The sequence below is a fragment of the Salvelinus fontinalis genome, chromosome 5 (genome assembly GCF_029448725.1).
Source record: "Salvelinus fontinalis isolate EN_2023a chromosome 5, ASM2944872v1, whole genome shotgun sequence".
NCBI lineage: Eukaryota > Metazoa > Chordata > Actinopteri > Salmoniformes > Salmonidae > Salvelinus > Salvelinus fontinalis.
Genome location: NC_074669.1, coordinates 61,424,725 through 61,439,949, shown reverse-complemented (window position 1 = coordinate 61,439,949; position 15,225 = coordinate 61,424,725). Strand labels below are relative to the sequence as shown.

At 46.2% G+C, this 15,225-nt stretch overlaps 1 protein-coding gene across 1 annotated transcript; it reads right to left on the bottom strand.

The window, feature by feature from the left end:
- Window positions 1–442: 442 nt before the first annotated feature.
- On the bottom strand, window positions 443–13,482 carry LOC129856158 (calcium-binding and coiled-coil domain-containing protein 2-like). The gene is made up of 11 exons (XM_055924262.1): window positions 13,379–13,482; window positions 6,950–7,065; window positions 6,725–6,791; window positions 6,464–6,619; window positions 5,324–5,419; window positions 5,036–5,198; window positions 4,866–4,894; window positions 3,511–3,669; window positions 3,278–3,422; window positions 3,107–3,135; window positions 443–2,505 (listed from the first exon to the last, which is right to left on the bottom strand). The coding sequence occupies exons 1-11, from the start codon at window positions 13,460–13,462 to the stop codon at window positions 2,341–2,343; spliced, it is 1,209 nt and encodes a 402-aa protein (XP_055780237.1). The 5' UTR covers window positions 13,463–13,482; the 3' UTR covers window positions 443–2,340.
- Between the last annotated feature and the right edge of the window lie 1,743 nt (window positions 13,483–15,225).

Genomic DNA, 15,225 nt, shown 5'->3' with positions numbered 1-15,225 from the left:
CTCCTCGCACTGCGCCAGAGAATCCCAGGCGGGCTCCGGCACTCTCCCTGGGTTGATCGCCCACCTGTCGATCTCCTCCCACGTAGTGTAGCCCAGATCCTTTGTAGGTTCCTTTTCCTGTCTCCGAGCTAGCTCCTCATATCGCCGCCTCTCTGCTTTCGCTGCCTCCAGCTCAGCTTTGGGGCGGTTATATTCTCCTGGTACCTCCCGGTCTAAAATTTCCTCCCATGTCCATGAATCCTTGTATTTCTCCTGTTGCCGCTGGTCATGCCGCTTGGTCCTATGGTGGGTAATTCTGTCACGATCGTGTGGCGGATTGACGGACCAAAATGCAGCAGTTGGAAAATAAGCCATCTTCTTTTATTTTAAAAGATGACGAAAAAGAAACACGAAACACTTTAACAAAACGAACAAAACAACAAAACGACCGTGAAGCTACAAACGTTGTGCACATACATACAGGCTACAAACGTTCTACATAGACAACTCTAGACATATACACTCAACACAAAACCATCTACTACACCCCATAACCCCTTTACCATATAAACACCCAAAACTAACAAAACATAAACATTCCCCATGTCACACCCTGACCTAACTAAAATAATAAAGAAAACAAAGAATAATAAGGCCAGGGCGTGACAGGCAGTTGTCATTTATGGATCTTTTGTTGTTGTATTATTCATTATATTCAACAACCTTCTATTTAAATAGCATAGTCATTCTTTGAATATTGTAGTTCATGATACAAAACAATGTTTATTTCATGTCAAGACAACTGTGAATATAAAAATTAAAAAAATTCTTCCCACATTAATCCCATTTCAACTTTCAATCATTTGACCGTTAATCATTTGGGCATTAATCATTTGGGCATGAATCATTTGACTCTAATATGCAACACATATTAGCAGCAGGTTTAAGGGGAGAGAGTCAGTATAGTGCAATAAGCCAAAGTAAACGTAGTTTATAACAATAGAGAAACCATTAAATAGCAAAGCAATACATTCCTATTGACCAGCAATGGAGGCAAATCTCTACTAAGACTGAAATTAAGAATGGACAGTCTTAGACGAGGACATTTATGAACAGGGGGATATAAATGTTTGTTTTATAATGTTCTAGATGGGTTGTTAGGAACATCATCCGTAGAGTATCATCTATAGTCTACTCTCAGCAACTCTCTGTATGATGGGTTGTTAGAAACATCATCCGTAGACTATCATCTTTAGTCTACTCTCAGCAACTCTCTGTATGACGGGTTGTTAGAAACATCATCCGTAGACTATCATCTTTAGTCTACTCTCAGCAACTCTCTGTATGATGGGTTGTTAGAAACATCATCCGTAGACTATCATCTTTAGTCTACTCTCAGCAACTCTCTGTATGATGGGTTGTTAGGAACATCATCCGTAGAGTATCATCTATAGTCTACTCTCAGCAACTCTCTGTATGATGGGTTGTTAGAAACATCATCCGTAGACTATCATCTTTAGTCTACTCTCAGCAACTCTCTGTATGACGGGTTGTTAGAAACATCATCCGTAGACTATCATCTTTAGTCTACTCTCAGCAACTCTCTGTATGATGGGTTGTTAGAAACATCATCCGTAGACTATCATCTTTAGTCTACTCTCAGCAACTCTCTGTATGATGGGTTGTTAGGAACATCATCCGTAGAGTATCATCTATAGTCTACTCTCAGCAACTCTCTGTATGATGGGTTGTTAGGAACATCATCCGTAGAGTATCATCTATAGTCTACTCTCAGCAACTCTCTGTATGATGGGTTGTTAGAAACATCATCCGTAGAGTATCATCTTTAGTCTACTCTCAGCAACTCTCTGTATGATGGGTTGTTAGAAACATCATCCGTAGAGTATCATCTTTAGTCTACTCTCAGCAACTCTCTGTATGATGGGTTGTTAGAAACATCATCCGTAGACTATCATCTTTAGTCTACTCTCAGCAACTCTCTGTATGATGGGTTGTTAGAAACATCATCCGTAGAGTATCATCTTTAGTCTACTCTCAGCAACTCTCTGTATGATGGGTTGTTAGAAACATCATCCGTAGACTATCATCTTTAGTCTACTCTCAGCAACTCTCTGTATGATGGGTTGTTAGAAACATCATCCGTAGAGTATCATCTATAGTCTACTCTCAGCAACTCTCTGTATGATGGGTTGTTAGAAACATCATCCGTAGAGTATCATCTATAGTCTACTCTCAGCAACTCTCTGTATGATGGGTTGTTAAAAACATCATCCCTAGAGTATCATCTTTAGTCTACTCTCAGCAACTCTCTGTATGATGGGTTGTGAGGATGTGGCATTTCTACACCTCATGGCTGAAGACGTGGTCTTCAAATATAGCATGCTCCACTCCGTCACAGATGAGGTTGCAGTAGGGGCACAATCTGTGGCTGTCCTCGTGCAGCTCCAGCTCATCCTGGGTGATGCCAGGGAACCACTCATGGCAGTGACGACACTCCAAGGACAACTATGGGACAGGCACATGTCTTAGGTGGTAATACCAGATAGATGGATATAGTTAACTATAGTGTAATACATAAATGATGGTGCATAAAGCATTATGAAACCAACCCTTTAATCCCAAATCACTAGTGTATCTTGTTGTAAACGTAGAAACTGCATTTATACCATGTATACCAGGGGTGTCAAACTCATTCCACGGAGGGGCGAGAGTCAGCGGCTTTTGTTTTTTTCTTTCAGTTAAGACCTAGACACCCAGGTGAGGGGAGTTCCTTACTAATCAGTGACCTTAATTCATCAATCAAGTAAAATGGAGGAGTGAAAACCCACAGACACTCGGCCGTCCGTGGAATGAGTTTGACACGTGATGTATACCATGGATGTCAAACTCCAGTCCTCGAGGGCCGAGTAGCAGCGGGATTTCACTCCTCCCTTGTACTTGATTGATCAATTAAGATCACAAATTAGTAACACATCCCCCTCACCTGGTTGTCTAGGTATTAAATTGGTCAGTAATTTAAAGTAAATAACAAAACCAGAAGACACACGGTCCTACAGGAAGTGAGTTTGACACCCCTGATTTATACCATAGGAATGACTCTACATACCTCTTCCTCCTCGGAGTTTGGAGCAGTTTCTGCAAACAGAATCATATGTCAATCATAATTGAACATGTTTTGTTATTTTTCAAGAAGGCGTGTCCGTGAGGCACGTGGTGTCCATTTCTCATTCAGGAATATTTAGGTGAGGCTTTCCAACAGCTGGGGAATTGAGATTACCTGGGGTCTCATAGTGGTTCCCAGAGGGTAGACAGGCAGATAGTACATCTAGCTGCTGCTCCTCAGTGGGGGTTGGGCCAGTTGGAGAGCCATAAGGGCTGGGATGCTCCAAGGACACCGGAGCAGCTTGGAGGTCAGTGAACTCCTGGGAATATAATCAGCACAGTATCAGCATTAGTCTACTCTCAGCAACTCTCTGTATGATGGGTTGTGAGGATGTGGCATCTCTACACCTCATGGCTGAAGACGTGGTCTTCAAATATAGCATGCTCCACTCCGTCACAGATGAGGTTGCAGTAGGGGCACAATCTGTGGCTGTCCTCGTGCAGCTCCAGCTCATCCTGGGTGATGCCAGGGAACCACTCATGGCAGTGACGACACTGCAAGCACAACTATGGGACAGGTACAGGTCTTAAGTGGTAATAATATCAAAGTCACCATTGGCCTCATGGTGAGATCCCTGAGCAGTTTCCTTCCTCTCCGGCAACTGAGAAAGGATGCCTGTAACTTTCTAGTGACTGGATGCATCCAAAGTGTAATTAATTACTTCACCATGCACAAAAGGATATTCAATGTCTACTTTTTCTTTTACCCATCTACCAGTAGGTGCCTTTCTTTGAGAGGCATTGAAAAACTTCCCTGGTCTTTGTAGTTGAGTCTGTTTGAAATTCACTGCTTGACTGAGGTACCTTACAGATAATTGTATGTGTGGGGTACAGAGATGAGGTAGTCATTCAAAAATCATGTTAAACGTTATTATTGCACGCAGAGTGAGTCCATGCAACTTATTACATGACTTGTAAAGCACATTTTTACTCCTGAACTTATTTAGGCTTGCCATAACAAAGGTGTTGAATACTTATTGACTCAAAACATTTCAGCTTTTCATTTTTAACTAATTTGTTCAAATGTAAAAAAAAACACAATTCTACTTTGACATTGTGGGGTATTGTGTGTAGGCCAGTGGAAAAAAATCTCAATATAATCCATTTTAAATTCAGGCTGTAACGAAACAAAATGTGGAAAAAGTAAAGGGGTGTGAATACTTTCTGAAGGCACTGTAAGTGGTAACATCAGATAGATGGATAGAGTTAACTATAGTGTAGTACAGAAATGATGGCGCATAAAGCATTATGAAACCAATCCTTTAATCCCAAATCACTAGTGTATCTTGTTGTAAACGTTTAAACTGCATTTATACCATGTATAACAACAGGGCTCCCCTATAGGCGTGCCGTGATTTTTATGATCCCCAAAAAAATAACACAAATACACATAAAAGACTTTAAAAGAAGGAAATCAGGAAACCAGGAAATCAGCTCAAAGAGATTTTAATTTAGGAAATCTGTTCCCAAGTATTCCCACACATAAATAGATAGATATATGTAATCGTATCCCCATGTAATCAAGGTTTGAAATTATTCTGTTTTTGTCAAATACTTTATCTGTTTGAGATTATTTAGGTCAATTTGCAGTGTACAAATTATTTATAACTATGTTCCGGCTTCCTGACCATCCGCTCAAAGAAAAATTGGACTGAATGTAATTGGGGACCCCAGATTTATACCATAGGAATGACTCTACATACCTCTTCCTCCTCGGAGTTTGGAGCAGTTTCTGCAGACAGAATCATATGTCAGTCATAATTGAACACGTTTTGTTATTTTTCAAGGAGTGTTCATGAGGAACCAGTGGCGTTCATTTCTCATTCAGTAATATTAAGGTGAGGCTTTCCAACAGCTGGAGAATTGGGATTACCTGGGGTCTCATAGTGGTTCCCAGAGGGTAGACAGGCAGATAGTACATCTAGCTGCTGCTCCTCAGTGGGGGTGGGGTCAGTTGGAGAGCCATAAGGGCTGGGATGCTCCAAGGACACTGGAGCAGCCTGGAGGTCAGTGAACTCCTTGCGAAGTCTCTCAATCTCTTCTGAGGTCCTGACAGAATACAGTGGAAACCCCCATGATAAGAAAACTTCCCTAACTCTACTGTAAAAAACAATTTAAAAATGATTGACTAGTAAATAGTAGCAAAATTCATAGCAATCACCTGATTTTCTCTGGATAACTCCTCATTTTCTACTTTAGCCATCTCTGCTATGTTTTCTTTCTCCTCAATGATTCTGCGTAACTCTAAAAGTTGCATCTGAGAGGAGAGACAAGGCAACTCGTGATCAGCCAAGATAATAAGGTTAGTGTGTTCTCTATTCACTTACAGGTGGACTAACTTCACAGAACAAACAACATATTGATAAACAAAAATGATATCCCTTTCGGTGGATCGGAAAATTCAATAGTGTCTAAGATATCCTTAAATCACCTCTAGTTTAGGCCTCCTGAGTGGCGCAGCGGTCTAAGGCACTGCATCGCAGTACAGACCCGGGTTCATTCCCCAGACCCGGGTTCATTCCCGGGCTGTGCCACAACCAGGGTTGGGTAGGTTATTTTCTAAATGTAATCCATTAGTTACCTGTCCAAAATTGTAATCAGTAACATAGCATTTGGATTACCCAAACTCAGTAACATTATCTGATTACATTCTGTTAGTTTTAGATTACTTTCCCCTTAAGAGGCATTAGAAGAAGACAAAAATGTATGCTACCAATTGAACGACATCTATTGCAGGATAAATCAATGTTAAAGTTTACATAGCTGGCCATATATGGATGTTAAATGTTACTTTATTGGTTGGTTATGTAGGCTCCTTCTAACCCATCGCTTTCTACTACATATAATAATATGATTAAATGATATCTTTAAATTGTAATCCCCTACATGTAACGGATTACATGTCATCAGTTACTCCCCAACCCTGGCCACAACTGGCCATGGCCGGGAGTCCCATAGGACGGCGCACAACTGGCCCAGCGGGTTAGGGGAGAGTTTGGCCAGGGGGGCTTTACTTGGCTCATCGCGCTCTAGCAACTCCTTGTGCCGGGCCGGGTGCCTGCAGGCTGACCCCGGTCGCCAGATGAACGGTGTTTCCTCCGACACATTGGTGCGGCTGGCTTCCGGATTAAGCTGGTGGTTGTTATTGAGCACGGTTAGGCGGGTCGTGTTTCGGGAGACGCGTGACTCCACCTTCGCCTCTCCCGAGCCCGTTGGGGAGTTGCAGCGATGAGACAAGATCAACATTGGGGAGAAAAAGGGGAGCAAAATACCACTTTTTTGTTTGTTTGTATAAATGCACCTCTAGTTTGCTGCTCTTCTGCTTGGTCTGAGCAGACGTCATGGAAGTGCTCTCCATGCGCTCATAGACCTCCTCCAGTTCCCTCTCGACTTTCTCTGCACGTCTGGGGGTATTGTTGCAAGCCTGCTGCTCCTGGTGCAACTGTGTCCGAGCCTCCTGCAGATTCCATGACGTTGAATGAATTGGCCAACAAATATTTTAAAGAGCGTATGTGTGTTAAACGCATTAATTCTCATTGATTACTCTGCTGAGTGTGCTGACCTGTAGAAGCTGAATGTAATCCTTCAGTCTGCGGGTCTCCTGCTCAGATTTGAGCCTTGGGGTCAGCCTGTTTACACAGACACGGGGGCATGAGGAACCACATTGGTACATAAGTGTCAAAAAAATCCAAGACAGGATGATATCATGATATGACTGGAAAGGTGTTGGACTAGAACGCTATGTTCCCATGCATTGAATGGATTGCTTCAGACAAGAATGACTCACTGTGCAATCTCCACACTTTGGAGCTCAACCTTTCCTTTCAAATCCTCTTGCTCCTTCTTCAGCTGTTGGATCTTGATCAATGCTCGTTCATATTTCTCAGGAATAGTGGTCAGAGACTGCAGTGATTTGTCACAAGAAATAGCAAGTTATATACACCACAAGGAAACAGAGAAAGTGGAATAAAGAGTAGAAGATATATTGGAAAATATTTATGGTGTACAGTACATATAGCTGTCACATGTTTTGACACTATATTCACCAAATATTTTTCATGAATAGATGTCAGAGACTGCAGCCATTCATGGGAAGAAACAGTTAGAAATAAGACAAGGAAAGAGAGACCATTGAAAAGCATTGATGGTATTCAGCTGTTGTGTGTAGAGCCTGCAGCTGTCAGATTGTATTTTATTTTTTACTACTAATGATAATTAGTTGTAGTAGTGCATATATATAAAACATACATTCTCATTTCCATTCCGACACATGAATAGGGTCTAGAAAGGCAGCCTGGTCTCATAGACTAGCCGTAACATAGTTAATGTAAATCCGGGACACTCAAATTAGTATGATATATTACGACAAGACAGATGGCTACTTAAGGCAAAACATTTAAGTAGGGTTGTTGGTCGGGGTGGGAGTATAATGCGAACGTCTAGCAATGTCTAGCAACCCAAAGGTTGTGAGTTCAAATCTCATCACAGATAACTTTAGCATTTTAGCTAATTAGAAACGTTTCAATTACTTACTACTTTTTAGTTACTGTGCACCCACCCCTTCCCCTAACCTTAACCTTTTAGCTAATCCTTACCCAAACCTTAACCCTTTAATCTAACTCCTAAACTTAAACTTAACCCTAACCTTAACCCCAAGCCGAGCTAACATTAGCCAGCTAGCTAACGTTAGCCACCTATCTATAATTGGTAAAATATCATACGTTTGTGATAAGGTGCGTCTCGGTGAGAGGTGTAGGAGTCAGGCGCAGGAGAGCAGGGATACTGAGAAGCGTGTTTAATATATATATATAGTCCACCAATACAAAAATGGCACAAATCCCTCTATATAAGGTCTCACAGTTCATAGAGCAGATCAGTGAAAACAAAACCGAAACTCGTGCCAAACGCACGGAGGAACAAACTCAGTTCCGAAAAATAAACTACACGTGCGTAAATAGGAGAACAAGAAATATCAACGATCAATGAGCGCAAAACCCCCCACAAGCTAAATCCCGCACGAAATAAGGCAGGAAACAAGCACCCTATATACACACAGAAATAAACGCAATTGAAACCAGGTGTGAAAATGAACACAGACAAAAAAAACAGAAAAGGAAAAAGGGATCGGTGGCGGCTAGTAAACCGGCGACGCCGAGCGCCGAGCGCCGCCCGAATCTGGAGAGGGGCTATCTTCGGTAGAAGTCGTGACAGTACCCCCCTCCTGACGCGCAGCTCCCGCAGCGCGACGACGCCGGCCTCGAGGACGACCCGGAGGACGAGGCGCAGGGCGATCCGGATGGAGGCGGTGAAACTCCCTTAGCATAGGTGGATCCAGTACGTCCTCCACCGGCACCCAGCATCTCTCCTCCGGACCGTACCCCTCCCAGTCCACGAGGTACTGAAGACCCCCCACCCGACGCCTCGAGTCCAGTATGGATCGAACTGCATACGCCGGGGGGCGGAGGGATCTCCCGCACCTCATCTTCCTGAAGCGGACCAGCCACCACCGGCCTGAGGAGAGACACATGAAACGAGGGGTTAATACGGTAATAAGGGGGGAGCTGTAACCTATAACACACCTCGTTTATTCTCCTCAGGACTTTGAATGGCCCCACAAACCGCGGACCCAGCTTCCGGCAGGGCAGGTGGAGGGGCAGGTTTCGGGTCGAGAGCCAGACCCGGTCCCCCGGTGTGTACACAGGGGCCTCGCTGCGGTGGCGGTCGGCACTGGCCTTCTGCCGCCCTTTGGCCCGTTTAAGGTACCCGTGGGCGGCCTCCCAGGTTTCCCTTGAGCGTCTCACCCAATCGTCCACCACAGGAGCCTCGGTCTGGCTCTGATGCCATGGTACCAGGACCGGCTGATAACCCAACACACATTGGAAGGGCGACAGGTTCGTAGAGGAGTGGCGGAGTGAATTCTGGGCCATCTCTGCCCACGGGATGTACTTCGCCCTCTCCCCTGGCCGGTCCTGGCAATACGACCGCAGAAACCTACCCACATCCTGGTTCACTCTTTCCACCTGCCCATTACTCTCGGGGTGAAACCCAGAGGTAAGGCTGACCGAGACCCAAACGTTCCATGAACGCTTTCCACACCCTGGACGTGAACTGGGGACCCCGATCAGAAACAATATCCTCAGGCACCCCGTAGTGCCGGAAGACGTGAGTAAACAGGGCCTCCGCCGTCTGTAGGGCTGTAGGGAGACCGGGCAAAGGGAGGAGACGACAGGACTTAGAAAACCGATCCACAACGACCAGGATCGTGGTGTTGCCCTGTGATGGTGGCAGATCGGTCAAGAAGTCAACCGACAGGTGTGACCAAGGCCGCTGTGGAACGGGAAGGGGTTGTAACTTCCCTCTGGGCAGGTGCCTAGGAGCCTTGCACTGAGCGCACACTGAGCAGGAGGACACATAAACCCTCACGTCCTTGGCTAAAGTGGACCACCAGTACTTCCCACTAAGACATCGCACCGTCCTACCAATCCCCGGGTGACCAGAGGGGGACGTGTGAGCCCACCAAATTAGCCTGTCTCTAACCTCCAGCGGAACGTACACCCGTCCCGCTGGACACTGTGGTGGAGTAGGCTCAACACGCGATGCTCGCTCAATGTCTGCGTCCACCTCCCACCTCACAGGTGCCACTAGACAAGAAGCCGGGAGGATGGGCGCAGGATCGATGGCCCGCTCCTCCGTATCATATAGTCGGGACAGTGCGTCTGCCTTAGTGTTCTGGGAGCCTGGTCTATAGGAGATGGTAAACCTAAATCGGGTGAAAAACATGGCCCACCTTGCCTGACGAGGGTTCAGTCTCCTCGCTGCCCGAATGTACTCTAGATTACGGTGGTCAGTCCAGATGAGAAAAGGGTGTTGGGCCCCCTCAAGCCAATGTCTCCACACCTTCAGAGCTCTGACAACAGCCAGCAACTCCCGATCCCCCACGTCATAGTTTCGCTCCGCCGGGCTGAGCTTCCGAGAAAAGAAAGCACAGGGGCGGAGCTTCGGTGGCGTACCCGAGCGCTGGGAGAGCACGGCTCCAACCCCAGCCTCGGATGCGTCCACCTCCACTATGAATGCCAAAGAGGGGTCCGGATGCGCCAGCACGGGAGCCGAGGTGAAAAGAGCCTTCAGGCGACCAAAAGCCCTGTCCGCCTCAGCCGACCACCCCAGACGCGCCGGCCCCCCCTTCAGCAGTGACGTAATGGGAGCAGCCACCTGCCCAAAACCCCGGATAAACCTCCGGTAGTAGTTGGCAAACCCTAAGAACCGCTGCACCTCCTTTACCGTGGTTGGAGTCGGCCAATTACGCACGGCTGTAATGCGGTCACACTCCATCACCAACCCTGATGTGGAAATGCGATACCCAAGGAAGGAGACGGCCTGTTGGAAGAACAAGCATTTCTCAGCCTTGACGTACAGGTCATGCTCCAACAGTCGCCCAAGTACCTTGCGCACCAGGGACACATGCGCGGCGCGTGTAGCGGAATAGACCAGAATGTCATCGATGTAAACCACCACACCCTGACCGTGCAGGTCCCTGAGAATCTCGTCTACAAAAGATTGGAAGACTGCTGGAGCATTCTTCAACCCGTACGGCATGACGAGGTACTCATAATGGCCGGATGTGGTACTAAACGCTGTCTTCCACTCATCTCCCTTCCGGATACGCACCAAGTTATATGCACTCCTGTGATCCAGTTTTGTGAAAAACCGTGCTCCGTGAAATGACTCAATCGCCGTGGCAATGAGAGGTAGCGGGTAACTATACCCCACCGTGATGGAATTTAGACCTCTATAGTCAATGCACGGACGCAGACCTCCCTCCTTCTTCTTCTTCACAAAAAAGAAACTCGAGGAGGCAGGTGAGATGGAGGGCCGAATGTACCCCTGCCCCAGAGATTCAGATATGTATGTCTCCATAGCCACCGTTTCCTCCTGGGACAGGGGATACACGTGACTCCTGGGAAGTGCAGCGCCTACCAGGAGATTTATCGCACAATCCCCTCGTCGATGAGGTGGTAATTGGGTCGCCTTCTTTTTACAGAAGGCGATAGCCGAATCGGCATATTCTGAGGGAATGCGCACGGTGGAGACTTGGTCTGGACTCTCCACCGTTGTAGCACCGACGGAAACTCCTACACACCTGCCTGAGCACTCCTCCGACCACCCCTGTAGAGCCCTCTGTTGCCACGAAATCCTGGGGTTGTGACGGGCCAACCAGGGGATCCCCAGCACCACTGGAAACGCAGGAGAATCAATGAGGAAGAGACTAATTCTCTCCTCATGACCCTCCTACGTGACCATGCCCAGTGGAGCCGTGGCCTCCCTGACTAGCCCTGACCCTAATGGTCGGCTATCTAAGGCGTGCACTGGGAAGGGTTTTTCAAGCTGAACAAGGGGGATCCCTAATCTGTGCGCTAAACCGCGGTCAATAAAATTCCCCGCCGCGCCTGAATCTACTAGCGCCTTATGCCGGGAAAGAGGGGAAAATTCAGGAAAAACAATCCATACATACATGTGACCAACAGGGGGCTCTGGGTGAGCCTGGTGCCGACTCACCTGAGGTGGCCGAGCAGTGCTCGGCCTGGCGTCTCGACTCCCTGGAGGACCCCCCCAGCACCGGTCAGCAGTGTGCCCTCTGCGACCACAGTTGGTACAGGAAAGGCCCCCTCCTCCGGTCGCCCTCGCTGCAGCACCACCTAGCTCCATGGGTGTTGGAGTGGTGGAACTGGGGAATGGAACTGACAGAGCCCGATCTGGACGTCCGCGGGTCGCCAGCAAGTTGTCCAACCGAATGGACATGTCGATCAACTGGTCCAAGGAGAGGGTGGTGTCTCTACAGGCCAGCTCCCTACGGACGTCCTCACGCAAACTACACCTATAGTGATCGATCAAGGCCCTGTCGTTCCATCCCGCGCCAGCGGCCAAGGTCCGGAACTCAAGAGCAAAGTCCTGAGCACTCCTCTTCTCCTGCCTCAGATGGACCAGCCGTTCACCCGCCGCTCGACCCTCAGGTGGGTGATCGAACACGGCCCGAAAGCGGCGGGTGAACTCTGGGTAGTGGTCCCTCGCCGAGTCAGGATCGTTCCATACCGCGTTGGCCCACTCCAGGGCTTTACCTGAGAGGCAGGAGACGAGGGCGTTCACGCTCTCACCTCCCGAAGGAGCCGGACGAACGGTCGCCAGGTATAGGTCCATCTGGAGTAAGAACCCCTGGCACCCTGCCGCCGTCCCATCGTACTCCCTCGGGAGGACGAGTCGAATCCCACTGTGCTCAGGCAATGAAGGAGAGGGTAGTGGTACTGATTGGGGTGTGGCTGATACAGGTGTGGGAAGGCCACCTCTCTCCCATCTCTCCATCGTTGCCATCACCTGATCCATGGCGGTCCCCAGCTGGTGTAACACTGCCGTGTGGTGTTGAACTCGCTCCTCCATGGACCCTGGGAGTGCGTCTGCTCCTGCTGACTCCATATTTTCGGGTGCGGGATTCTGTGATAAGGTGCGTCTAGGTGAGAGGTGTAGGTGAGAGGTGTAGGAGTCAGGCGCAGGAGAGCAGGGATACTGAGAAGCGTGTTTAATATATATATAGTCCACCAATACAAAAATGGCACAAATCCCTCTATATAAGGTCTCACAGTTCATAGAGCAGATCAGTGAAAACAAAACCGAAACTCGTGCCAAACGCACGGAGGAACAAACTCAGTTCCGAAAAATAAACTACACGTGCGTAAATAGGAGAACAAGAAATATCAACGATCAATGAGCGCAAAACCCCCCACAAGCTAAATCCCGCACGAAATAAGGCAGGAAACAAGCACCCTATATACACACAGAAATAAACGCAATTGAAACCAGGTGTGAAAATGAACACAGACAAAAAAAACAGAAAAGGAAAAAGGGATCGGTGGCGGCTAGTAAACCGGCGACGCCGAGCGCCGCAGGAATCGGGAGAGGGGCTATCTTCGGTAGAAGTCGTGACAACGTTTTGCAAATTTGTAACATATTGCACGTTTTGCAAATTCTGAACATTTAATATGAATTGTAATTCATAACACATCAAACAAAATGGGTGATGAACTTCCACAAATGAATACATACCATGCGAAACGTAACATATCATACTAAAAGAAGTGTTTCGGTTTAACGTACAGAATACAAAATGATCTGAGATCAGCTTGAGAAAGGAGCTGCTGTTAGAACAAACAACTTGAAAACAAACCTTGAGGCGATCAATCTCTTGCTGTTGCTCCTTCAGGACACTTCTCAGAGTCTCATGTTGCTCTTTCAGTTGCTCTATCTCCATGACCAGCTCTTCTTTCCCCCTTTACCTGTTCCTAGATTTAGAAACGCACATCATGTCGTGTACATAACCTCGCCTATGGATCATTTTAGCTAATATGTTCTTGTGAGGAACATCACCAATCCAAACAGAGAGTGCTGCCTTTTAAAGACAAGTAGTTCACGCATGGTCTTCAAAACACAATCTTTTGGATTTTTGATATTGTGGATTGTATTGTTCCTGCGTTGTGATGACCAAGAGGTAGTTTTCCAGGCAGTAGTCTGTGTTTTGGGGTTTTAAAGCAGAGGGGGGTGCTGGCTCCTCTCACTTGGTCATTACTATCAGCATAGCAGAGCTGATAGAACTCTGCAGAATCCTCTGTATGCTATCAGGAATACAATGTCATTGTCAGCGTAATCCCCAGCATAATATTGTTCACTTAAATATCAAAGGAAAATTGCATTTACATTATTTGTGTAAAAAATCAAGAAGTTAACATAGGCTTACTGGAACCATCAAGAAAGTGTAACCTAAACTGAGCACACTGATTAATATCAAAGTTCATGTTCGTTGAAAAGTTTGAGGATAAAACGCCACGAAAAACCACTTGTTTTCTGTCTAGATCCCGTCCTATCAGATCCAATGATGGTTCTACCCACACAAATGTCTCCTTTATGGTGCTCCAGCCCACCTGCACAATAATGCAGTTATTAAACAATCATGACTGACAACATAGGGAGGTATTCCAGACTATGGATATTTATTGTGGAATATAGGTTAAAACAATCAATTTCATAATGTCAGATGAAACAGATCACATATGAATATTCATGACAAAAGGTATATCATCTAATCTTGAATACCCAAGCCCAGTCTCTGGGGTTCGGTTTGATGGTTGCTGTCAGAAGGTAGCAGCAAATCCCCCGCAGCATTTAGTGCGTATGAGTGGGGGATTACCTGGGAAACATGTGCCTGCACTTTCGGTGCTTTCCATTGAGCACTGAAATGGGAAATATAGCTAAATGAAAACAAGCAGGCCAAGATGCCCATAAAAATGTAAAGTTTGAACTAAACAGCAGGTGCAACTCGCTTAAACCTTAATTTATGTTGTTAACTGAACCCTTAGGCTATATCTCTTCTCTAGCAGCACACATTGTCCATGGGTCGGTTGTTTAGAAGGCCAACAATTTTATATTACATAAAAATGTAATAAGCCTACACCATCATGGTTATACATTCTGATGTACTATGACCTAGGTCAGCGATCATAAAATAGATTCAGTCGCGGGCCGATTTTTGGTCAGGGGGCCGGAACATGATTACAAATCATTTGTTTACTGAAAATTGAAAACAAGAACAGATATAATATTTTACTGAAAGATTATAATTTCAAACCTTGCCTACTTTTGTATACGATCACATATTGTAGCCTATATCTCTCTATTATGCGGGGAAATTCTTTGGAACAGATTTACAAAATGTAAATCACTTGGAGTTGGATTTATGGTGTTTTTAGTATTGTATGTCCAACACTACTGACTTTGTTATGTTCGCACAACCTAAGTTAGACTTTCATTTTAAATGTCTTGTGTAATTTATTTTACTACCGATCTGGCCCTCATATTTAACATAGGGCTAATTGTTTTCAGAAGACGTATGGACGTTTATAAGATTGTCAAACATACACTTCTAACTCAATACGTTACGGCAGGTAGCCTAGTGTTTAGAGTGTTGGGCCAATAACCGAAAGGATCCCTGAGCTGACAAGGTAACAATGTCGTTCTGCC